The sequence below is a fragment of the Leuresthes tenuis genome, unplaced genomic scaffold (assembly GCF_036924035.1).
Source record: "Leuresthes tenuis unplaced genomic scaffold, fLeuTen1.0.hap1 SCAF_6, whole genome shotgun sequence".
NCBI classification, from domain to species: domain Eukaryota; kingdom Metazoa; phylum Chordata; class Actinopteri; order Atheriniformes; family Atherinopsidae; genus Leuresthes; species Leuresthes tenuis.
Window position 1 is genome coordinate 17,494,435 of NW_027325360.1, and position 26,945 is coordinate 17,521,379.

General features: G+C 41.9%; 1 protein-coding gene across 2 annotated transcripts in view; it reads right to left on the bottom strand.

Annotated features, from left to right (window-relative positions):
- Positions 1–26,945, bottom strand: part of emid1 (EMI domain containing 1) — a 54,878-nt gene that overhangs the window by 3,560 nt on the left and 24,373 nt on the right. For both annotated transcript variants that reach the window (XM_072387940.1, XM_072387941.1), the window contains exons 5-15: positions 10,021–10,110; positions 9,862–9,923; positions 9,628–9,760; positions 7,526–7,570; positions 7,321–7,428; positions 5,290–5,397; positions 1,754–1,843; positions 1,363–1,415; positions 1,181–1,243; positions 516–560; positions 312–356 (exon numbers count right to left, since the gene is read on the bottom strand). In XM_072387940.1, coding sequence (XP_072244041.1) covers positions 312–356; positions 516–560; positions 1,181–1,243; positions 1,363–1,415; positions 1,754–1,843; positions 5,290–5,397; positions 7,321–7,428; positions 7,526–7,570; positions 9,628–9,760; positions 9,862–9,923; positions 10,021–10,110 — 842 coding nt within the window. The remainder of the gene's footprint in view (positions 1–311; positions 357–515; positions 561–1,180; positions 1,244–1,362; positions 1,416–1,753; positions 1,844–5,289; positions 5,398–7,320; positions 7,429–7,525; positions 7,571–9,627; positions 9,761–9,861; positions 9,924–10,020; positions 10,111–26,945) is intronic.

Here is a 26,945-nt window from a genome sequence, read left to right on the forward strand (position 1 = left end):
GTCGGTGGCCAATTGCAGCCACACACACAATGACTGTAAGAAGATCAAAGCCATAACCTTAAATGTTGGTCATGGTCACACGGAATTTAGAACAGATTCATTGCAATTTAAAGATGTGATGACTGTAATGAAAATATCTTACATTTAGATTGATCTTGTAAAATCAGAAGGAGGTAAAAGGAAATCAAGAGTTAGACACAGGAAACATTCATTGCTCAATAAAGGAGTCTCTAAAATCTTTGCTCTAAAGGGAGGGTCTCCGTGTGCGGGCCACGCCTCACCATGTGAACTACCAACAACTACACTCTTACCGGCAAGCCCTTCTCTCCTGGCTGTCCTTTGGGACCTGGTGCTCCCTGTAAAGAGACATTGAGAAGTGTGGCATGTTATCGAAATCTATGCAGCAGTCTAGTGTTGTCACTGCTCAGTGTGCTTTGTGGTGCTGCTGGTGAGCGTGGTTTACAGCAACATAACCAGATATGACATGTGTTGATGTTTATGTAGAGGAGGCTTACCGGATCCCCCCTGAAGCCCCTCTCTCCTGGGTAACCTAAAGGACCCTGAAAAACCAAAGGCGTGTCTCAGAGAGTTGCTACATGAAGAAAACTTACTTAAAGTTAACACGCCAGAAGGCACCGAAGCAGCTGACTTATTCATTGATGCAGTAGTCCTCTCAGTCTCATGAAGCGTGACCAGTTTTATAGAAATACGTGAAAGCCTGATCAAATGGAGCAGATCGTGTTTGGTTCATGAGGCAATAAACAAAATGACTCCTTCTTTCAGCTCTTTTCTTTTTAATTGTAGCAAAACTGGAATGATACAGAATCATCAGCTCTCCTGTCCCTCAGTTAAAGGCCTGACGCATCAGTAGGATCTGATCCACCTCAGCATATGGTCATGTGTTTCTGTATGTTGGAGGTGTTGTACATCATTTCTCAATTCTACTGAATGGAAATACGGACAAGTTATTTCAATTATACAGTTATACAAGTTATACTGTTCTGTGCTGTGTGATACCGTGCTCTGCTTAGAGAGAGATCACCTTCTGCACGTGTTTCAAGCTACACGTAAAATTAGCCTTTGAGCTAAGTCAGCCATTTCTTATTACAAATACACCTCTGGCAAGGTTATCGCCTTGACAGAGAGATGAACTACGGTAATTTAAACTGGGTGTACTCACTCTCTCCCCACGTTCTCCCTTTGGCCCCACAGGGCCCAGTGCTCCAGGAGCCCCAGGTTTCCCCTGCAAAGGGTCAGAAAGGAAATTCAAAACGACAAAGATACATTCTTGCAGCAACAAATCTGATAGCGCTGACTTCAGTGAGTGAGTGCAGTGCGCCGCTATGTTGGGAGCATACTCACATTCTGTCCTTGGGGGCCAGGAGGTCCTACGGGGCCCGTAAGACCTGGAGGGCCTGTGTGGTAGATGGAGAGTCATTAGTTGTGCCTTGTGAAGAGCCCCGAGCTCCACCTGACATATGACAGCATTGGTCTAAAGTCCCTTTAAAAGTAATTTCAGGGATGTTTGTGTACATAGAGGCAGAAAAAAAAAAGAACATACAACCGTCTGGCAGAAGAAAAACAATGACTTGGATTAGAGAACAAGCTAAGTCTGACTGAGAAAGTTGAATAAAATGTATATCATTTGTAAGAGCTTTGTATGTAAAAGCATTTTCAATATTAGAATGTTTGAGCGTGTGGACAGATGTTTCCCAGCCACAACATAAACATCCTGCAAACAGTAAACACTCACCAATAGGCCCGGGAGGACCCTGAGGTCCTGGAACGGGCAGACCTCTTGAGTCATGGAAAGTGTTGGAGAAGAAGGGGTCTTTTCCACGATCTGGAGTTGAAACAAAATGTGTGTTTAACTGGATACAAAAATCCCTCTCCTGGCTAAAGTGGAAAAAGTAAGCTTAGTCTGTGATGATAATTATCTGCCAGACCTTCATACGGCATGGTTTGAATTTCTGTAAAAAGCGTCTGTTCTTAGGTTGTTTATATTCAATTTTATAAGCAAACTGGTTGATTCTGTTTCGTCTTTTATGGAAGTTTTAGAGATTAAACTTTCTTTTGGTTACAGGTTTCAAAGTAAATCCAAATCAAACTGCCTTTATGTGACTCACTTTGTAATAACTGACCTGTACTACAGCTGTGCAGTGGTGCATGCACATCAAATGGTATTTTGGTGACATTCATGTGATTAAGTCCAACGTTTCCATTCAAATATGCCAAGTTTGACGAAAGAGCTATAATATGTGCAAAATATAACACAACTTTCAGTGTGCAGTGTTTGTTTTTTAGGATACATAAATATACCTGATACCCTCCAGTAAGGAGCTCCGGTGAATAATGTGTACAAAGCAGACCTTTTATGTTGATGCTGCTTCAGTTTAGTGAAGCACTTCGACTTTCCCTTAGCAAGACCGCTAGAGGGCAGTGTTTCCCAACAAACAGTCAAATTTCTGTTATCGACTTTTGCACTGCTGTAAACTAGACTAAAATGCAATCCAAAGCATCAGTAGATTAAGGTTGAATATTCCAGGTAATATTATTAAAACTTTTTACATGTTTTGTGATACACTAACTGGACTCAGAAACAACTACGTGCGTCCAAAAAACAAGGACAGGAGGAATGGCGGGTGGCGAATGTCTGTGTGCTACAGGAAGTGTGTGGCTGTTGGGTCATTTTATACTGACAGGAAACACAGATCTGATCACAACATGAGACATTAGAGGTACAAAGTGGAGGAGGAAGATGAGGAGGACGTCTGACAGCTATAAACATCCTCCAGCTGGCAGATCATTGCACACCGCTGACAGATCAGAATCCGAGGTGACATACAAGCCAGGGTGGCTCTCTGTGACTCTGTCTCTGGGCAAGCAAGCAACGCACAGGGATCTGTGTCTTAATACCAACAAACACTGAAATATTGTCACACGGTTGCCCTCGTTAATCCTTAATGTTCTAGGCTGCTGGTTCAGGCACCTTCTCCTGTCCTGCGGACGGGAATTCCAACATCCTGATGCACATGTAGAGGCCAAATAAGCCAGTGTTTTCCAAAGGAAGCGCAGTACAGAAACCCCCCACCCACTCACCGCTTATGTTCCCCACTGTTACTTTGATGTGAAAGAAATGGCCCACACTCTCGGAAATCATCATGCCAACCCCAGCGTCCTCGCAGCTCTCTCCACACAGGAACCCGGGGCTTACAAATCGGCGCGCTGCATACTTTGTTTTACCACTGAATTCATGTATAAAACCCGCCCATGTGTTGACCTTGAAAGAAAGAGTTGGTGAAGGCCCCCCATCTGTCTCTCACAGACCCCCCCCCCTCACTCAGCTGTCTGAGCAGCCTACATCTGGAAGCTGTTGAGTGACATCAGTGGTGGACAGGTTCTCATCCCAGCATGTGAAGTCTGTGTCAATCTCCCTGTCTCTGCATCCATTTAACACTCATTGACTCTGCTCTCTTTTGCCTGAGAGAGAATAACTAGCTCAGAGCAATTCAAACATTAACGCCATCTTGTTTCATACTCTTTTTGTGTCAAGTGTCAAGCTTGAAGACTGCAAAACCTGAGAAAGCTGCGCACTTTGTTTGAAGCTGTGCACAAGCAAAGCTGATTTTGTTTGGACATGTGGTCAAATAGTCTGGACTGGCTCACAGAAAGACCACTTCAAATGAGGAGGAGGTGGTGAAGTGGCAGCCTGACACGGATGCACTCACTCTTGGGATTTTTTTGACTCCTCGGAGAGTTTAATGAAAATAAGCTGGGAGTGTCTTAGCAGCACCTTGGCAGTTATCTTATTTCTAAAAACCCACCGACGGAAAGAAATCCCATTTCAGTGGAACCAGTATCACACATTTCTCCTGCAACTTTTAACATAAACAGAGTGCAGGAGAACCTTCACCGCTCACACAGATCATCTTGCTTGACGACTATTTGCCTGCTCAAGACCAGGAATGAGTATATTAAATTCTAAAGACCTGTGTCCTTGATGAAATTACGCACTGAAATGGAGAAGTCTTAAGCCCCAGGAAGTGACAGCATATTTATTCCAGATAAAAAGTAACATTTAGATTAATCATTTACATGGTTGTAGTCTTGTGGCTCGCTTACATGTTACGCCACGCCTCAAAAACTGAAAGTTGATCAAAACTTGTGTAAATCATCGGCACATTCTTTTTAACACTCCACGGTTTTGATTAAAGCGGTTAGATGAGTGGGCTTTCATTCTGATTATGAGTGGATTATTAGGGTCAATGTAAACACAGCTAATGAAAAAAAACAAAAACACACACACTGGGGGATGTTGGGTAAGAAAAAGGCGAGCTAACCACATCTGTAGCATGTTTTGTTAACTCAAAAATCAGATGTTGGAGCTGAGAATGGTGTCACTCTCATGGTGATCATGTTCAATCAGCCGGGATAGTTCACTCACAAATTAGCAGCTGTTAGTAATATGAGTTCATACTAGTGTAAGATATTTTGCTCATACAAACACTGGAGCAAAAATATTCTGAGAGAGATCTTGGATGAAGAGCAAAAACTATATTATATTATATATATATATTATATATATAAATATTTTATTTGACCACCTTTACGCACTGGTCAACCAGTGCAAAATGGGAATGCTGAGGTTCCTCTGACTTACTGAGTCAGACATCTGACTTGTGGGGCATTTAAACTGGATTTCTACACTGAGAACTTTAAAATGATGAATTCCCAGTTGAAACAGAACAAACGCTTCATGTTGTCTGACGCCAGCAGCTCAAAGCTTTAATAGGAACGATTGGTATGACACACAAACAGCTCAGTTTTGGCGGTGAGCTCCCCTAAAAACTACATCTCACCAGGAGGTTTTTTTTGTTTGTTTGCAGAGGTCAAAATCAAAATATACTTTCACGGCTGCATACAGGCTCCTAGGAAATTCAGAGCTGTTCCATTATTCTGGGTTTTGGTTAATTGTTTAAGACCAATATTAACAGCTGTCATTTACACAGTTCAACTGTATGTTGCTCACACAGAGACTTTGTAATGGTGACTGCTGCAGCTGCAGTCATGTGTTCACCCAGTAAATCTACACAGACCATCTGGACCAATCACCTATGGATAAGACAAGAGATAATTTGCCTTGTGCTGTAAGAGTCCCTGTCATACAAAAAACTGTAGTCTTTCTCAGGTCCAGCATTGTAAACGTAAAAAAAGAGGGGATACTTGCTTCAACAAGTATCTCTGTGTCACAGAGATTATAAAAACAGTATTTGTTGTTCTGGGACTTACTATGGTTCTGTTCTGGGATGTGGGAAATGGCTGGCGATGGAGGGCCTGGAGGCCCTGGTGGTCCTGGTAGACCTCTCTCTCCTGGGAGTCCTGGTGGACCACGGGGGCCTGAGAGGAAGGAACAAAGATGACAAATCACTGTGGTGACAGACATGGTGTGCGTCACGGCAAAATTTGATCTTAAACTTTTTCTTGTAGGGAGGCACAGCACATGGCCGGCCGATGAATGACTGGGGGTGATAATCTGTGACAAAGACCAGGAAAGGAAAAGATTAGATAAAGTGTTGATACAACAGGACAGTGTCTGCTTGAGCTGAGCGTGAACTAAATGACTCTCTTACTCTATAATTAATAGAAGGAGGATCATTAAAGGTCCAGTGCTGGAAACTTGCTCAGTGACATAAAGAAACTCAAATAAACAGAGAAAAACTCTGCAAAGTGTTACTGGTACAAGGTTCATAGTTAATTAAACACTCTGCATGCATGCCACCTGTTATTAATACACGTCTATGTAAAAATAACAGTGAAAGTGTTCCTCCACCTCCTTTTTATCCATTAATTTCAAGATGGAAAAAGCATCATAACAACATCTGAAGTAATACTGCTCGCTGAACACCCCCTCTCACCCTCTGTCAAACGGACACTCACCACCTTTCCGTTTATGCACTGATGCAACTGACAATGACAGTCCACTAATTGCTGCACAGCAATATGATGTTATTACAGCTTTGATTTGACACCTATGTGGCCTGTTTTCAGGAAGCGTTGGTGAAGAATTGCTGCACAACCGCCAGCGTTTCAGTTGCTTTTATGGAGCTTGCGAACTATCATCCGCAGCACAGTGTTATCAGTCCAAGTGACTCTTTGGGGTTTACACACCCTATAAGAGCAAGCAGTTCAAGTTTTTTTGTATGTATGATAATGGTTCTCTGGAGCTGAGTGGATATTTGCAATACAAAGTTCACTTTTCCCCCATATTTGAGTAAATTTTGCACATCGCTGAACACATTCCAGTCCTGTGTTTATCTTTCTCTTTATGCTGAAAAAAAAAATGTGCACAATAAGAAAAACACTGTTCTGCTTTTGGATACTTATGAAGTAATGGAGATAGAAAAAACAATAACACCGCAGGCATATGGAAATCATAAGGACCTGGGATTTGTATATGTGTAGCTCATGCTTCTTTCAGATTGAAGTCACATGGCGCGTTTCAGAAAGTGGGTTTGTAGTTGAGGTTTCACTCTAAATCTCATCTTTACTCAGCAGCAGGCAAGGTTTATATGTTAGGCTGAAAGGAGAGGCACTCCCTTCGTGATCCAGAGCAGAAGAATAACAGCATATAGCGAGAGCAGATGTCGTGACACATTCGTACAAGCATTTACTTTATTTACGATTCACGTTGTGGCTGTTGGTGGATTTACTTTGTTATCCCTCAAAATAAAGTTATCATTTATTATTTCTACATAACAAATGAGCTCTGGGAGCACAGAGGAGATTTATGATTTGGTTTCTATTCTGGCTGATGATCATAAAAAGCAGGACATGTTGTGGAGTTTCCATAAATATTCAGACACACACACAAAAAAGGATTTGATGTTCACTTTTAGAAACTTGTGATTTAAAATTCAAACCAACAAAATGCCCAAATTCCAGTGAGTAACCAGTAGACCTCAAAGGCTGCTGGAATGCATCAGCGAGCTGACCCAGAGGTTTCAGTGAAAGATAAACACTCTGGAGCCGGACATCCCAAGTCAGATGTCTCTGATTTCTCTGTTGTTGTGTCCACAGCTCTTTGATCAACAGTATACCTTTCAAACGTCTTGTTCTATTGACAGCTATCAACGTAAGTGCTCAGACAAGTCAGCAAACGCCCTGCAGTGCCCTCCATCTTTCTTGATAACACTCACACAACTTTACATGCTTATTGACAAACTTTATCAACATTTTTGAAGGGACAAAAATGATTATCTAATCTCACAGCTGCCTGCAAACAACAGGTAGAGGATGTCTTTATCTTAGGTCCACTATTACCTGCTGGTCCCGAGGATCCCTTTGATCCAGGGGCTCCAGATGGACCCCTTGCCCCTGCCTCGCCCTGAGGCCCACTGGGACCTGGCAGCCCTCGAGACCCTGGCTTACCTAGGAGTAAGAAACAGTCACAAGTAATCATGAAACCCCAACTGCTTTATGTCTTAAATGGCTTGCCATCATCTGAAAGGAAACAATTACAACTTACCATCTCTGCCAGGAAGCCCATCTCCCCCCTTCTCACCCTGAGGACCTGAAATGAAAACAGAGAGATGCTTTAATTGTAAAGTTTATTATATCTGTGAAAAAAAAATCTGAACTCAAACCACCTGGAGAGGAGGTTGAATAAGATCTGTTCTGTGATGAGTTGCAAGTAGGAGGAAAAAGTGCTGTTATTATTGTCTTTATGTCGGTGTTAGGAGCTGTTTCATTACACTTCAATAATAATGAATATTTGTGTGAACTGAAGAAAAGCAACACCATCTTTGACTTCCACGGGAGCCACACCTTGTACCAAAGACGTTCTGAAAACACAAGTCTGGCTGAATGATATACTGTCAAATCTGACCAATATCCTCACATTATGTCAATTAAAGCAGCATCAGTTCATGACTTAGAAGATCTGGCTGACCAAATAAAACAACTAAAAACAACCTCTAATTAGATAAGTACAACTTCAGATGGACAGCAATAGCTTACATATTATATTGTCATTATTAATTGAACAAAATCTAGGCCAAAATGCAGAAGCAGTGTATGCAAAACTAAATACACTTTACTGCTTCCAGATGAATCAAGAGGGTAACAAGATGCTGCTCGTCAAATGCGTTTGACTGACTGAGCAACAGCAGGCGTGAGCACCTCTAAAAGCACAAGCTCTGTTAGTATGTTGGGTGTGTGTTAAGACAATGCCAAAAAGGAAAGACATGAATAATCCTAAAGAAGGCATTGTTGCTGCCCATCAATCTGGGAAGGGTTATAAGGCCACTTCCAAACAATTTGGAGTCCGTCATCCTTCAGTGAGAAAGATTATTCACAAGGGGAGAATACAGTTGCCAATCTTCCCAGATGTGGACTTCAGCAAGTTAATCCCAAAGTCAGACAGTAAAATGTCAGTCTCTACAGGCCTCAGTTAGCATGTCAAATGTTAAAGTTCATGACAGCACATTAAGAAAAAAGACTAAACATGTATGACTTGTTTAGAGGGGTTGTCAAGTGGAAGCCTTTTTTCTCTTCAAAAGAAAAATATAAGAAGAACATGGTAGCACAGCTTAGTTTGCAAAGTTGCTTCTAAACCAACCACAAGATTTCTGGAACGATGATCTTTGAACAGACGAGACCAACGTGGAGACGTTTGTGCATAATGGGACAATGATCTCAAGCACAGCAAACAGAACGACTGAAAAAGAAAAAAAACGGCCCAGTCTAAAAGTCCACACCTCGACCTGATGGAAACGATTGGTTAAACCTCAAGAAGCTGTGGAAACAAACGCCTGCAAGCCTCCATTAGTTTGCCTCTGCGTTTCGACTTATTTTTTGTTAAATGAATAATGTGTAAGATGTCACGCATTGTTTTTCATCTCAGGTTGAGTTGAACTAATTTTAAGACCTGTTAAGAACCACATGACTTCTTATTTATGTGCCAATACATAAAAAAATCTCCCCCACATTCCACAGTGATGTGTATGCAGTGCAGGATGATCTGGCATGGGGACAAAAAACAAAGTTGACCTTTTCTGCTTCCCAAAAATAAAACAAGAAAGATAATTGCTCCAAACATGAAAAAACGTCTCTGTTGCAAAAGGAGCAAAGAATCGGTGCACTTAGGGTGTGGCTTTGGGTACAGCAGCATTTCACTGGCATTGTCTCATTTTATACTGATTAAAAGTTACACCATAACTCTATTTTGAGGGACTCTTCCATCACATAAAATACCTTCAGATTGTGTTTATAATAGGGCTAAACACATTTTGTATCAGGGTCAGTAAAACTGCCTGTTTTGATTTGAAGCAAGCGCTGGGCTCCCCTCCAGGAAAGGAGAGGACTCGTGCTTCCGCACGGTCGCAGGGAGCTGAGAGTGAGCGGCGCAGACAACCAGTCTCTTGCTTTTGTGAAAGGAAATGAATGTGTGTGCAGAGCAGGAAATAGGATATGAGCAGAGGTGAGCAGGTAGTGGGCCGGAAAAACTGCAAGAGGTTATTTTTGACTCGCTCATCAAATGCAAAACCATGGACTCCAATTATTGGAAATTCATACATTTTGTCGTTTTAACTTAATGCGTATTAAGGTACTTTGGCGTGATATGGTTACCTGCAGGTCCCTGCTCACCAGGAGCTCCCTGAGCGGGCACAGACCCCATCAACGACGAGGCCTCGACAGCTGTTCCTCCTTTGCTCTGAAGGTGGCGATGTGATATGGTGGCCGGTGCTGTGAGTAACTGCACCTAATGCGGGAAAACGTGAAACAAGTGCAGGCAGGTATTACAGCACATGTATGACTAAAGTAAGACGTCGTATTAATCTGTGACTCAGATACAGCCTTCACCTTCGCCTCCAGTGAGTTCAAGCGACCACTCAGAGCTGTAATTTGACTGCAGTTGAGACAATCTAGAAAACAGAGAATGGCTTTCTTTCGGCATCATAAGAGTACACCTCTGGGATTTTGTTGTCAAGTTAAGGCGGTAACAAGTTCACTGTCACTTACTTGAGATCGGCTCTCCTGTGCGTGCAGGTGGGCGCCTTAGTGTGGAGGGCTTTCTTACTGCCTCTTGAGCTACAAGCTGGTTCCCTGCATCTGTAACAGAAGATGAAGCAGTAAACCAAAAAAAAGTCACCTATGTGGTTTGGATTTGATGTCAATGGGAATTCTTGTGCTCAAAAACGTCCTCATTAGATCTGAACGTTTCTATTTCCTTTGTGAACTGTTAATAAAATATCTTAATCACTAATTCTGATCTAATTCAATAGAGCACAATGTTCATTTAATTAAGTTTGGTGTCATTCTGAATAAAACAGATGACAACAAAGGGTATTTTGAAAAAATACTTTTTAGGGCAGGGCAGCATTGATTAGCAGGTTGGTACCCTATAGCCATGATTTTCAGTCAAATCCACTGCTTGTTTGCCATTTCCATTCTTTCAGATACAAAGACAGTGACAGCGTTTGCATCAAGATGTTTATCTGTGTGCTGCTTCTATCATCCAGGTAAGCCCCTCACTCAGAAGCAAAGACAGCTGGCCAAATATCAACTGCGTGTAGGGAAGAGTGAGGTGGAAATCAGCAGTGATGGTTGCAGCTTTTGTCTGTGCTGCATTTCCAAGAGACAAACAGCATGCATGCTGTAGCTTTGCCAAGCTGCTTTCCCTCTCCCTTGTTTTTTCATGGAGTTCAAACTTGCAAGGCTGTGGAGAGAGGCGTCTAAAGGCAAACAATAGCTTTCTTGTGTGAAGAGAATGGCCAGTCTCAGCTTACATTTAGTCTTTCCTTCATTTTATGAAGTGTGGGAGTTTGTGTCCCGGGGTTGTGGATGTTTTGAATGGGAAGACTTTTGTGGAAACTGCAAGACTGACTCTATTGTCTGGCTCTGGGTGGCTCAGGTGCTCCCCGCTCAAATAAAGAGGCTGGGTTCAGCACCTCATTAGACAGCAAGAAGCATGTCTTTCCCTTTAGTGGCCACCATCAAGCGCTACAATACAAGAAGCCGTGAAATAGCACCTGCAGCGCAGAGCTGGGGCAGGAGAGCTCTGCTACTCTCTAACAGCTTAACTTTCTTTAAACATCGGATGTCATCATCACCACAGAACTAGAGAAGGAAAGTGGAGAGCTTAATGTCACAAAGAAAAATAAACATTTCGGAACTTAAGATACAAAAACATTATAAGTCGAGTGATTACCTCTAAATGGGGAAGGAGAGAGGGCTTTGAAAAAAACACACATCATATGTTTTAGAGTAAATTGAGACTGCTCCAATTATTTCCCTTCCTCAACCTCTGCGCTCATGATTTCACTGTTCGGGGGTTCTGGTTATTTCTCAGAGGATTACATGTGTAGATAGATTTAAACCATGTACAACCTGACTGAAATGTTATGGCATGAGCTTTGCAGGTCCTCTCTTACATGCTTCAAAAGCAATTTAAGCCTTGCACAGGGATGAGGAGAGCACACACTTCAGTCTGCTCTTCACTTGCCTGGACTGTACTTGAGTCTGCAGAGACAAAGAGAGGTGTGTACGCATGAAAGTGTGCGAGCACATCCCTCAGACTTTTCCAGCAGCTCTTGAATCGTATAGATGGCTGCATTCAATTACAAAGGGGGCTCTGCGTAGGAAACCTAGCCCTTGCTCCTCCCAACAGCACCCCTTCTCCCTCTGAAGTAAAGAATATTCAAGATCCCCTCACCCACACTCGAGCTTTTGTATGAGGCACTAAGCCGGCTTTGGCTCAAGAACTGCTGCCTCCCACACACACCTCTCACACACTTTGCCTCTGTCTTGCAACAGAAAATTTAAAAACCCTCAAACACTCCTCTTTTCTTCTGCATCTCCGGCGATTGTATCGGTGAACTGCATGGACTATGTTATGTGTGCATGCAGACAGAGGATGACTGGGATGATTAAAGTGTGATCCATCACTCTACTGGCCAATAATAACATCATCACACTCTATTCATTGTTTGATCTCAGTGGCCTAATTGTCCCAGTGGGGTTGAGGGGAGGGCTAAAGAAATAAGATAATGTGCCTGACCTATTTACCCCCATGTTGGACTGTTCTCTAATCAAGTGACTGAGTCAGAGCTCTAAGAGATATACCCCCGTAGAGAGTTCAGCAGGCTGGAGGCTGTGCTGACATCAGCTGTCTCTCTGCACACACTCAGGTAGTTCAGTAATTTGTTTACACACACTTCACCGAATGATCTTTGCTCTTGCTGGTGCAACGACATTGGCAAAGAAGGAATGTATGGGTATAAGCCACTGCAAGAGAGTTATTGTTTTCCAATTTCACAATGAATGTGTGTATTCGAGAGGTTATAAAAGGTTATCTCTCAGAGACTGTTAATGCTCACGGTCAGCAACTCAATATGTACAACCCTGTGTTAATTGTAAATGAAGACAGAAAGTAGTGATGTAGAAGTCCATTAAAACCCAGGTTTAATTGAAGCTAGCACAGAGATCATTGCCTTTTTCTTTTTATATAAATTTTAATCAGTAACCCATACAGCCTTGTTCCTTCATACTGGCTGTATGGAGGAATTTTGTGGCAGCAGGAGACCGTGTCAGGACTCTCACGAGAAGCCTCCTAAAATAGGACAATAAAAAAAAATCGAATATTGATGAATATCACTTTTAGATTAATTTGGTGATCAATATTAACCTCTAAAGACATCCAAAAGACAGTCAGGGGTACCCCACACAGTGTTTCAAAGCATGAAGTTGAATGTTACAGCCATTTTTTACATTAAAGTAGCACAGTTTCAATTGATTTTTCAAACGTGGCTACACATGCTAAAACAAGTTGATTACATCCTTTTCCACTGCCAGTGGCTGTGTGTTTACCCTCGGTGCTCTGAGGATAATGTACAGTTGTCTTGGACCACAGTTTCTGATAATTAAGATTCTCTGAGACAGTACATGTAGTTTGGGGACAACTGTGGACATTCACAGCGGGACAGAGTAAGCTGCCAGCAGACGGACAGAATTGAGGAGGAGGATTTTGTCCGGGACTTTTTCTTGTCAGGGCCTCGAAATGGGACATAACGGTTGCAAGTATGTTTCTTTCAAGAAAAAGCAAGCTGAGCCTGCTTTTGTAGCCCCACCGCATCCCCAGTGAAAATGAATGCCTGCACTTGGGTGCTGTTGTCCCATAAATGCCAAATGGTAATGAAACAGATAAAAACTTGCGACTACTCCAGAGTCATTTGACAAAGACAGATGTTAGAGGATGTTAGTGGGTGTTTTTAAGCAGTGTTTTAAAAGGCTTTAGAAATTGGTCTGCCAGGCCACACATGTAGACCAGTAAGTCTCAGCTGAACACAACTTTCCCTATAATTTTCATAAAACTTCAAAAAACAAAACGGTTGAAGGATTCTGACGCAAAAATGAGAAGCTGCAGTGCAACAGAAGGACAGTGAACAATAACTGGCTGTGGTAACAGACTGCTTTATGGGCCAGCACCAGAAACACACTTGTGCCAAGCATGAACAGGACTAAAGAGAGAAGCACTTCATCTGAGCTGACCGCACTCGAATAAATGCAACATTTTTGGATGTTATTTCACTAAAGCTTCAATAACTTGCCTTATTTTCTGCTGCAGCAGCTTCGTTATAAAGCTGTCATCATCGACCTAAAAACCCACTTGACACTCTGTGAGTATCACCGGAGTCAGAGTCAAACGCACAACAAAAAGGAATGCTGCTGCACCTCTAAGTCTATGATCTGAGGAGGCTGCTCATGTGCTCCTGTGCTGGGTATTATTTCTGTGTTAGTTGGAACCTGTGTGGACACATATACTGCACAGACTGTATTCTAAATGGGTCGAGATAATTTGTTTAATTGAAATCCTGTGAAAATAATCTTAAATTCAAGAGTCCAGTTGGTCCTTAAACGCAGGCGCCTCACTCAGCTGCACTGATCCTTGAAGCTCATCATCCACTTACGCTTATTTGTTCTCTGCTTGTGCAGAGTGACAGGCAGGCCTTAACGAGAGTTATGAATTCATAAAACTTTTATGAATTCATGAAACTTTTATCGTTCAGTTCCAAAATCTGCAAATGACGGTGTCTGTGTACTTTTATTTTTCCAGAGTTCAGCTGTGTTGTCTCAAAGTTTGGACTTCTTCGGGCGATAGCAGAACACAGTCTGGCAGCAGCTGTGAACGGAGACATCAAAACGCACACATACACACACACACGTACATAAACTGAGCGCAGCGAGCAGACACAGCAGAGTGCAAAGTCCTGATCCATCTCTGTCGGGTCAATTAGCTGAGCTCAGCGTTGCAGCATCATTAGTGACCAGCTGCTGACAGCCAGGCGGGGGAAAGCGTTTGTCTCTGTCTTCACCGGATAGACTGAAGTCTGCTGCTGCTGCCTTCAAACAAACACACACACACACACACAAAGCGAACACTGTACTCCTAGAAACGAGGCAAGCTGGGCACGGTGCCTAATCAGAGCATATGTTTGCTGAGTGAGCAGTTTCTTTTGTCTATTTTTAAACCAAAAGAGACTAGTTACCACATTTAAAAAAAAAAAGGTTTTAGACAAATACTATTTATTGCAGGTGAAAATACAAAAAAAAGAGGAGAGAAAAACACCTCAAACTGCATCTTTGGTGAAAATGGAATTATCGTAAGAAAACAGGGTTGTTTACGTGTTGTGAGTTTAAACTATGCGGCAGACACAAAATCCAAACTACTCATCAGGTTGATAAGTAGAAGAGGAGCACAACATGAACTGTGTTCAGCCTCTGCCAAAAAATGTAATTTCCTGAGCGAAGAGCACAACTTCTGTCTCAAGATCATTTCTTAATGTTTTCAAATATTTTTCAAGGTTGCACACCAACATTAACCTGGTTAAACACATCATTTCACAATCACAATCATTTCTGGACACCAATGTCATGCCACGCCTTCTAAACGAAACCTTCACAATGATTTCCTTTAGAAATAAATGTGGAAACGCCAATCAACCTCATGGGATTACATGTATTTATTTATTTATGGATTTTTCAAGTTTTATGCCTTTGAAGCCTTCTCAAGCCTCGGCTCATTTTCCACCAGCCTGGGGTGAAATTCACACTAAACGTCCACTGAAGGCAAAGAAAAACTTGCTGAATACTTCGTGGTAATCAAATTAGTAATATTCAAACATAATCTTAATTCGTTAATAATTCATATCTTCTCAAGACTTTCACTTTATTGCGACCAAGTTTTAGTTTCTGATGAGTATTAGTATTAATACAGTTTCATCATATCTGGAAGTTATTTGAGTCTGCATAAAAATTCTAATTTGCCACAGATCTTCTAAAATATAGCTTTGAACCTAAAAAAACCAAACTTTTTTGAGGTGTTTTGACTGAACTTTTACATCTCTTTTACATTTCTTGAAACTTTCTTTTAATAAAAAAAAAACATTATTATATAATGATGTTTTGTAGTTTCCACTGGCTGTCAAATTTCATTCACCGATTTGATTCAATAGATACTGGACGATGCTGACCAAGGTTTTCTTACTTTGACTGTTCGAAGAAGCTCTCTACTTTAAAAAAGCATGTATGTTCTCAAGTTTAATTGATGTTTGCACTTGTGCAATCTCAAACTAAAGCTGCATGTGGTGTAGACCTTCAGGATTCAATTAATGTTCTTCCCAGAAAATCTATGACATGAACTGAGATGGTGAGTCTGTCATCGTGTCAATTATTATACAAAGCATCTTAACACTTAGGTGCATTATTTCAGTGGTGGTGGGCAGCGGATGAGTGCCACACAAACCACTGTGCTTCAAAAGGACTCTTGTGAGTTTTAATTCCAGTTGAAAAAGATGGATTAAGCATCTCATTCATGCTGCTGCACTAAGAGCAACACTTTTCATTGATTGGCTCAAAACAGTCTCAGTCGGCATTAAAGTGCATCGATGCACCAACAGCTTTTGCCTCTTATACAGCTGACAGGTCTCAGTTTGGTCATCTGGTCCAGCAGCAAACCTGCTTCTGAACCCCAGTGTTTACTGTGCTTTCCCAGGATATCAGTTTTCTTTTATTAGGTGATTGGCTTAAATTGAAGGACACACTTCATTATTTCATTACCTTAAACTAGCACCGTGCCTGTACACCTCGAGCCCTGAGAGCAGAGCAGCCCTCAGACCGGAGAAGTTAAACTGTAGTTACAGGTGAGGAGGAAGTGCCGCCTTGCTGCATCAACTGGTCAGATAATTGACCCCAGAGGAGAAGTCAACCTGAGTGAGACTGAATCCTCATTTTCCGGCTGTTTGAGCTGAAAAACAATTTAAGTCAAGCAGCCAGTCTACATCTGCACTTTTATTTTTTTTTTATATAAGTCTGGGTGAGGTGTTGCAAAGACCTGCTGCAAACAAAACCACACAGGAGCCTCCAGGACCCTGAGGTGAGAGTATGCAGGGTCAGAGAGGCTCTCGCCTCGTGCACACACATCTCACCTCATCAGTCAGTACTGACACTTAAGCCAAAGCCGCACAGGACTGGACACACTCACTCCAACACCAGCCCCTTCCATCACTTCCTACCAAGGGTGAAAACAATTAATTACATCTAGACTGGTTACCTCATTTGAGGGTTGATGTGTGCACCCTGTAGTTTCTGGAGTAGTTTCAAAGTCTGTTATCTAACTTTCAGTAAGCATGTACAAAATATATGATGTCTTTTATTGAGTATGAATATTGTTAGCTACTTAATTTTACTTTCGTCTTTTGTCAGTTATATTTTAGGCTAACTAGTATACTTTTATGATTCAAGAAGCAAGATAAAGAGCTATACAACTATACTACATCTATGTATACCGCTGTAGCATGCTGACCTCTGCTTGTATAACATACATGTAAATAAGTAACACCATTTCCACTTGAGAAGGCCACCGTTATATTATGGCTCACCTGGAACTGATGCTTGTTTTAACAGGTGACAGTATGTCAACTCACTTTGACTAGCCGTGCTGTTTCACTAAAAGTCGTTAGTTTAGGCAGTTCTCACATCAGTCTTTTTGGCTTTTTCAGCCCATCCAGATGTGCTCTCACGCACACCCTCTAATCTTCCACAGGAAAGAGGAGGATGGTCTCCTGCCTTTCCTCCCACCTCTCTGTCCCACACAGAGCTGTCTTTACCTCACCTTCCCTCTCACTCACTCTCCCTGCCTTTCTAACTCTCTCTGTTTTTCCAGCACAAGTCTGCAGTGGTGCTGATGTCAGTGACAGGCATCTGAGTCCCGACTCCACTTCCCCAGCAGGCAATGGTGTGTAATTACAGAGCAGTGTTGGGCTGAATGATCTGACTGTTGGGGTGACTGGGGTCTGCTGACAGAGGTGTTTGTCTGACTTAAAGATGAGAGCTCTAATTGGCCCTCTGGGGCAGGAGGGTGGTCACTCTGGGCACCAGCAGCTGTGAGGCAGACGTCTCTGCACAGGATGCATCCCAACCATCCCTCCCCATTCTTTTGTCATGCTTCCTTCTTATTGTGTTTTCCAGAAAGTTTCATCACATGAACGCTACAGCTATCCGCCCCATGGACACTGAGACGAGACAGTCGAAAATACCTGCAAGGCACCTCTAGATACTAATTACAGGAAAATTGGTCTTTGTTTCAGAATCACTCACCACCTTTACCTCTAATTACTGAGCAGAGCAGACCTGCTACTGCTGTTTGTTAACTGTTCTTTTTAAGATGTAAGAGTGTGGTGACTTTTGTGTCTTTGTCAATAGCCTTGGTGACTGGTGTCTGTCTCTGTGTAGCACTGCCACAACAGAGGGAGAGGTACTTCGAGTTCAAGGAGAGCCCACAAGACAAAATCCAAAAGCATAAAACCCTTAAAAATGTGAGCGAGTTAAAAATGATTAACTCCAATGTTATGCTGTTCATGTATCATCATTAAAGAAAAAACCTCAGCTGCAAATGGCTAACTGGAAACAATTCCCTGTGCCATGAAAGCAAACATTGCTGTGGCTTGTGCAAAGTGGCTAAAATTAGTGGTGGGTAGTGTGAAACTGTAGCCCTCTGAATTGAGATACTATGTGGTCGGGACAGGCTGCACAACAAATCCACCCATCAGTCTTAAAACACTGACTCTGCTAGAAAGCAGCAGATGTCCACTGAAAGCATGGCGATCCTGCTCACACCCTTCTTTTTTATTAAAAGAGGCACAATGACGGAGAAACTCGACAGATCCCAGCTCCTCCTTGTTGACCTGATTTGTAAACTCTGCCTCAGTGACATTCCCCTTTTCAGCATACTCATCTGGCATCTTACCCACTGATGCCCAACTCACTCTATCTCTGTCCGCTCCGTGGTCACCAGGGAAACAAGTGAAAACAGGACAGAATAGCAGCAGACTGCCTGCATGAAACCACACACACTGCTGCCGCAGTTTTAGTGTGGCAGGGAGGGGACCGTCTTGTCTGTGACCTCCTCCAATAAAACAGTCACAACACACAGCGGTAATTAAAGCGCGCCCAGCTCAGCCAAGACATTGCCACAAGAGGCCAACAAACAAAAGCTTTGAAAACACCCGGGACCAGAATTAGACCTCAACACACACACACACACACACACACACATGCATTTTGTATGTCTATCTTTGTCAGGACATCCATTTACATAACGCATTCCCTGGTCCCCTTCACCCAACTTTAACCACCCTCACAATGTGTCTAACCTCAACCCTCACCATAACGGGAACCTAATTCTATCCCTAACCTTCACACAGCCCTTTGAAGGGGTGTGAAAAAGGGAGCATGGGCACTTTGATGGAAGAAAAAGTCGTCCTTGCAATGTTAGTTGGACATGTATACACGTACATGCTATATAATATTAAGTTAGAGTTATGGCCACTGAGCTTAAACACAATGAAAGTGCATCAAGCAGTACAACAGTTTGCCCTTTAGCAGCATTTTTGAATTAAAACTATTTGAGTAAACTATTTAGTTGTATTCTTACTCTTGTCACTCTGAAAGGCAGAAATCTGCTAACCCTATCTAGATTTTATACTTTATTTTAATGTTAATTTAGCAACGGACCAGGTCACATTTTCCTTTGGCTTCCTTTGGTAATTCTATCATTAAACGACAGAGATCATTAGTCTGTTCTTTTTTTTTGTTGCTAGGAAACAACCCCATACTCCTATGTTGTTCTGCTAATATGTATTATCTTTCCACTTATCTCATCCTCTTTATGAGGATCTTTTGATCTTTTTTAATTAACTTTTTGTTTTTTTTTAATGATTTACAGTAAAAATGATTTTGATTAAATTAACCTTTTTGTAATAGTTCATAGTTTGACCTTCTATTGTTTACATGTTCCGCTTTACATCTTTTAAAATGAATCTTTTGCAGTCGCCTTATCAAATTAACTTTTCAAAATAGTTTTGTCTGCAATTTGTAAAGCATTTTAATTATGTTTGACTTGTTTTAAAGGTGCACAATAACTCAATCTTGCCTGGCTGGGTCGATTGTTGTTCTCACTAAAGAGAAGTGACTCAGATCTGAGAACTGGGCAGCATCAACACTACAATGAAGCCCTATGGCAACGTGAGCATTCAGACAAAAGGGAGGAAGACCAGTAAAAAAGCAAACACCTATGTGTACTCAGACCAGTGTGTACGGTAGCTGAAACAAGTCAGCCTCTAAACTGTGACGGTGGATTAGTACAAATGATAATCTTATCTCTCTTTGTATTAAAATCACCTTCTACTTTTCTGTTGTTTTCAGTGCAGCACCTAACTATTGAACTGTTCTCCATTGTATTGATGGCATCTGAAGTTTTTGGCTTCATGCCTGAAGGAGCATTCTGTTGCTTGGACATTTTCAACATGGCCAGTTTAACATCCAGTCTTCTTTTCTTAGCTTTGTTTAGTAAATGGACTGCGTTTATATAGTCACATGTAGTCCATATTGGCCACCCAAAGCACTCTTACTCTACATGCTACATTCACTTATACACACATCCACTCAGACCTGTCTAGTCTATGAATTCTTAGACTCTATACAGTTCTATAAAACATGCAAAACCGATTAAAGTATAGGAGGAAAAGTGGAGTTTAGTGTTTAGAACTGGAAAAAGCAACACCTGAGACATTAACTGTATTAACTATACTACATCTCACTGAGATGTACAATTAAAAAACCTTCGAGATGGACCCAATTTTACTGTAATTTAACTTTGTACCACTAGATGGGATGGGATGTTAGTGTCTAACCTGCACTGGAGCCAGCAGAAAACAGCAGGAGATGAAGAAGAAAAAGTAGGAGAAGAAGAAAGAAAGAAGATGCTGCCAGCGCTGTGGCTATTGCTTTTCTCAGCTGATTCTGCGATGCCGTCTCGCTCTGTGTAAACACACATCTGGAGCTGAGCCAGCTCATCAAAATTAGAATACGCTCGTCTTCTTGTTAGTCAGCTATTTTCTTGTCATTTGTGTCATTTTTTTTCAGGGTTCTTCATGTCACCTGGTAAGCCAACCCCCCCCCAAACATTTGATTTATGATTAAAAAAAATTCATCTTGAAAAGGAATGAAAATGAACACCTCATCTGGTTAAACTCTGACTCCCTGCAGAGATCATTTTTGAAGACCAAAGTTACAAAATCCACCTTGAGATCTAAAGTGCAGGATTTTAGTATAAATGTGAATTCAAATAGTTTGAAAGTTTTAAAAAAGTGTTACATTTAACGTCATTTTTTTCTCACTTGAAGTAGAGAAAAGACTGCGAGAGTAGGCTTTGTAGTCTTTTTAATTTACTGTAACTGTGGAAATTCCTCCGTCATTCTGTGGCTGTTTTGGAATACAAACCTGGGACAAACCTTCAGCAGCATCTCTTGGGAAAAGGAACCAACTCCTGCTGAAGGACGGGTTGTAAGTTAATAAATTAGTGAACGTGCTGTATTTCAAACTGTAACTTTGAACTAAAAAAGTCACTTGCACTGGCTTCCATCTGAATTACTGTAGACCTCAGCTGATGAGATGTCACATACAGAAAGTCGTGGAGGATCTTAAATGTTCAAACAACGGGCTGCAGGGACTAAACAACAAAAAGTTGAGTTGACTAACTGCTATAATGACAGCAGTGCGTAAGTACAGTTTACACACTGCCGCCCTCTACAATAACATCCTGTTAAATTCCTGGCCAACACACCTTTTACTCCGACCCTGTTAATGACTACGCAGAAGTTGACACGTGTTCCAGCTCACTGCGCTCGGCTGCAGCCAAGCACAGAGCAGGCCAGCCGCACAAGCCATCAGCCAAACATTCTGCCCCTCGGTTGTACACACTCAGTGCTGGGTGAGTAAATCCTTTTTCCCTTTGCGTCTGAAGGACAAACCTGGTCCAAGAGTTTATTTATCCACGGTTGGTCTGAACGCTTACTTTTTGCGGCTCAGAGGCCTGTTGCCACACCAGCCAAATGTAATTTCCCCTTCTGTGGTATGATGTGAGCACAAGAGAGCAAATCTTGTTAAGAGAGAGATATCACGAACCTGTGTTTTCCCTAAACACCCATGTAAACAATAAAAAACAACCCTTGCAGAGTCCCTTGCAGCAGCATCCATGACAACCAAATACAAACGCTGCAGTTGAACACAATCCCTGTGCGATCGCGACTGCACTCGTCCATGCAGAGCCAAGACACGACTGCCAGACTGAAGCCGGTCCAGCTCCCCTTGGGCAGATATTCTGCTTCAATAGCAAACCATAAACCTGCCTCACTCCACAGGGTTATAAATGCACTGAAGGCAGGAGACATGTGTGGTAAGAAGGGAGCCAAATCTGTCCTCACTTTTGTTTCAGTTTTTCTTAAGATTCAGCGTTTTTTGCTGAGCATGGTCCACTTCCTCCACCATAACAAATCATTTGATTTGTCAGTTTCCTTTGGGTCTCCTCATGTAACACCCTAATCTCCATTCTGCCTTCACAAACTTGGATCACATTGTTGATTGTGGAGGTATTTGGCTCTGCTCAGGGGTTTAACATTCTGAAATAGCCAAAGGCCACTGCATCACAGCATACTTTCATGGGGACACAGGCAGAAGAATCTCTGAAAGCACGTTATCATCTTCTCCTTGTAAATACGCTTTGCTGCCAGTATAAGCAGTTTTTAGAAGGATAAACTCTCCTGAGTGTCGCAGTCTAAAGGACAACTTCATTCATTACTGTGGTTTAAATAATATGTACTGAGTGATACCAAGGTTTATGATGGGACTTTTAAACATTTTCAGAAACCAAAGTTTGTTTCACACGCACAGGGGGATTTTCAAGAACTGTTTCAAAAGTGTTTTGATCTTGAGTACACAGACACGTACAGTCGTGTGCCTCTATAAACAAAGCGTTGGGAAAACCAGAGTCCTTTGGCTTGAGATGGAAGATTATGTGCTGTTTTGTCCTTTGTTTACGTGACATTTTTCCTCTAGTACAGTAGGTACAAAGAATGTGCAGCTATGCAAACAGCTAGTTTTGCATTCTGCCGTGAGTCACGCCGAAGAAAAAAAGGTGGAAGATACCTTTATGTTTCTCTCATTAATGTTATAGAGGAGTTAGGGCTTATACCCATGTTTTGCTCCAGTTTGGGGCACTTTACAAAACTTGCATGAGCATTATAAACAATGGCAAAAGAACTGAAATGAATCAATCAAGTGGTGACAGAAATGAATGACAAACACAGTTTGTGTTTTCAATCACAAACTGGAATGCACAGTTTTGTATAGTTAGCAAATTAGGTAGAAGAAACCGCATCTATTCCTAACTTTGAGCTTAGATCTGGGCTGACGTATGACGGAAAATGGCATCAATTTTGGCTGATTTGAGATGTAGATGATATGTGCCTAAGAGACAAATGGTATTGTTTGACCTACTAATCTGGAGTTGATATGCTCAGTTTCTTTTAGGAATTGAACATTCAGAAATTATCTTCATATAAGATAATGTCAAAACTCAGTTTGGAAAGTCACAAAGAAGTTTGTTTTAGGAATGTAAGTGCTATAGTCTTGCAGGGTATAACTATATTGTATAACTACCCCTTGGATTTTCAGAACCATCCAAGCTTCTCTGACGGCAGACAGATTCCTGTATGAACACACAGCAGATGTGGACGTCTGGCTGATAAAAACACAGCCAGCTGTGTCTGTGTGTCCAAAATGCTGCATGCCGGAAGACGTCCTCTATGGAGGACCTGGTTGAGTTACATATAGTCTACCACTGCCCAGACGGATCTCAACAGTCAGGTCTCTAAGCCCCTGATTTAGACGGATCATATTGTCTCGCGGAATAAAAATACTGAGAAAGAATGACAGAAAAGCCACAATTGAGTGATTACTGTGAATATTCTTAGGTAAGAGACTCATAAAAAAAAGAAAAGAAAGATTCCTCTCAACTGGCTCACATGATATCCACCTACTGATGATCCATCGCTTGGTTACATACAGTCACATATGTGAAAGTCCTCAAAGCAGCGGCAGAGAGCCAAGATCAACATCACTTCCTCAACACTCCAGGTTCAGATGAGGATTGATGGTTCTTCCGCACGCTGCTACCTCACCATCTTCACCATCAACGTTATACCAAATCTGAGCATCACTCCTTACATCAATATACATCTCTGTGCACCTGTTTAAACACACACACACAGGGCAGGGATCGACCACTAAATTGTGCATCTGTGACAGGAGTTTGACTAACAGCCATCCACCTGATACTACTGCCTCCTGCCTCAGTGTGCTGATAGACGGGGCCTCCATCCTCCACCCTCACTATTTAATTCTCATTCTGCTGCAGCGGGAACTGAAACCTTAATCAAAGACAGCAGAATTCAGCGTTCAGCTCTCTCAGTCGAGGAGCAGTATACTATTAAAAAAATGTGTTTCGAGGAGTGGAGCGAGGATCAAACCAGATGGTGTTCGACTGCTGTTGATTTCTGGACTGCAGATGCTTGAAAAAACTGCTCGAGGATACCGACAACCATTCAATTACCGAGGAAACAGAAATTAACCACAAACATAACTCAAGCTAGTCGAAATTTCTGTAATTGTCATTACTCCTGTCAGTTTATATTACATGCTTTTGTATCAGACCAGAAAACATCAATTAATCAAAAGTTGTGCTGGATCTGTATCTTTAAGGTCTGATTATACTGACTTTAACCCAATTTTGGTCCAAAATAATAATTCTCAAGTTACAAAAACAGCAAATGAGTAGCTGATGTGAAGAAACCACCAGCCAAATCTAATATTCTCAGTATATAATTGTCATAACATGACATAACATAGACACTGTTGATTGCTCACACAGGCCTAAAGTGTCAAAGAACTCATTAGTAACAAAAGTTGCTCATCAGTATTCCACCTAATGGGACCTGACTTTCAGGCAGTGGCTGCAAAACCTGTCTGAAGTTTGAACATAGCACAGAATAGCACACATGACAAATCCACATTTATAAATGCTCCCAACAGATTGAGGGAGTAAATGACTGTGTGAAGCTGAGCTCCTCTCTGTCTAATCCCCGGGTGAATGGTGCGCTGTGTGCCGAGCATTCCGCTGTGTCTTTCTAAGGCTTTCTGGGGATTAGACCCCACTTACTTCCAGGGGCCGCAGGGTGGGATCAAAGCCGACTGAGCTTATTTTGGTTCACTGCGGTGGCTGTGCAACGGGCAGCCTGTACTCAGGTAGACTCACACGGAGGCGCAGTGGAACACGACACCGCGGTTCGAGATGCGAGACAGTGACGCAGGTCGCACACACCTGGTGGGGGTCAAAGCTGAGCTAATCCAGCACGGCACTAACTGTCGTTTTGCTGATTGATGGCTGGCCTGTAGGAGGTCAGACATAAACCCCCGCAATAAAGCAAATATGCCAAACTTCGGCTCACTGAGGTTACACAAACATAAATTAAAGATTTGAATCACTGCTTTCCCCTGTCATTTATACAATTTCCACAGTATGAGGAGCCTTTCATGAAGAAGATATAAATGAAACGTGTACAGGACACACTGTGGAGCGATCTGGACTTGATTCCACTTGGACATCACTGCAGGCTTTACACTGGCTAAACTCACATCCAGCAAAACAAAACAAACATGATGGCTGATCTGCCGCGACCTTCAAACACCTAAAAGATCCACTCAGCTCCTGACCTTTACCCCAGGGGAAAAAACAGGAGGTTTCTGTAATCCATGTAAGACAACTCAGAGGAAGTCTTTTTTTTATTTTTTTTAAAGTGCAATGTGTAAAGCATTTGAGTTACCAAAACAGCCCACAGCTAGACTAATACACAGAGATAGCAAAGAGCTTTGAGATACAGCAACAGGAATTAAAAAGGCTAACACGGTGAGACCCTTGAGGCATACGGAAAATAAACTGACTTTATCCTCAAATATACTCAACTAATGACGGGGAATTAGTGTGTCTCTGTGCATGTTCGGAAACCCACACCAGGAGCAGACATGCAGTGCGTGCAAAGACAAAACTAATTACTGTATGCTGGGATTTCAAAAGCTAATCTATGTATAGTCAGAGCTATCTGCAGCATCTCAATCCTGATGACAAACACCAACACACAGCATGTTTTGGTAACTCCCTGGGAAATAAACTACATGACCTTCAGATGATTTCAGCACCATCCAGATAAGCAGAATCATGGTCTGGCAAACAACACAAAAAAAGTTGATTGTGTGTTTTATCTTGATGTTGTATTCTGGCTCTTTGTTCTATCAGCACAAATGGAGAATCATTACCCACGGAGGGCCTTTGTTCTTCACATGTGCCTTCTCTCACAGGTGTCTTTTTGCATCTGCAGGTTCTATCTCTACTCTGTCTGGAATAAGCCCAGCCCCCGCACACACACATCTAAAACTAGTGACAACACCTCGAATCTGGGCAGCGTTAACTCCAACATGTGGTTCTGTCTCATGTCTGCTTCCTCTTGACAGATGGATATAAAGTGGGCCCTCATCCACTTCGGAGGGATGTTTGTGTTTTGCACCATTGGAGATAAGTAAGCATGTTCTGTGTGCTCTACAAAGGGAAGATAAGCTAAAGAGTGTCACCCAAGGCTGAGCTGTGCAGATGACAAAAACACTGACACATGGGATTGCTGCTGTTCTTCTGCAACTCAAAGAAAAGAAAAGTATGAATAAAAGTCTTACTGCGCAGTCTACAGAAAAATCAAGGAACAACTTCAATGTGACTCACACTTCAATATATAGCAAAGAACATTTCAGCAGTTTGTGAATTGCTTTCAGCTCACAATTTAAGACATAAAAAACATTCAGTTTGTTTTTCTGCTGCTGTTCCTGGCGTAAAAAGTCAGTGTGGACAAAACTGCTTAAACTGCCATGAGCCATCTATAAATAGTCAGCATACAGTCTAATTTTACTGATTTGTCCTTTTCAACAGGCTTTCATGCTATTCAAAAGAGTGATATCTCAAAAATTCTAACATGAAATAAGCACAGCCACAATGGATGATGTAAGAATGAAGTTTTAGGGAAAGAAAAGAGCCCAAACATTAAAAGCCACTGATTTACTTGAGGGTATTTGTTGCTTCAAAGACAGATTTATTAACTGTAAAATGAGTTATGCTGAGAGTTGAAGAGCAGATGTAGGTATTTGGATTTGCGCTCACTTTTTTGGCTAAGACACACCAGTCCAGGAAAACTCTCAGTCGCCCCGCATCAGTGTTTGTTCACATCCAACTCTTTCTTTCTGTGCCTCAGGGTGCCAAGTTAGAGATACTGCCCGGTGATTGAGCGCTGTGACATCAAATTCTTAGATACTCTCAGGTTAAAGCTGGTGCTACGAACATTTGAACTCCCCCACAGTTTGCAAGTGAACTTAAGATTGCATACAAATCACTAAGACAGAATGATGAGTAAACCACTGGGAAAAAAATGAAAAGCAGCAAAGATAAGAGT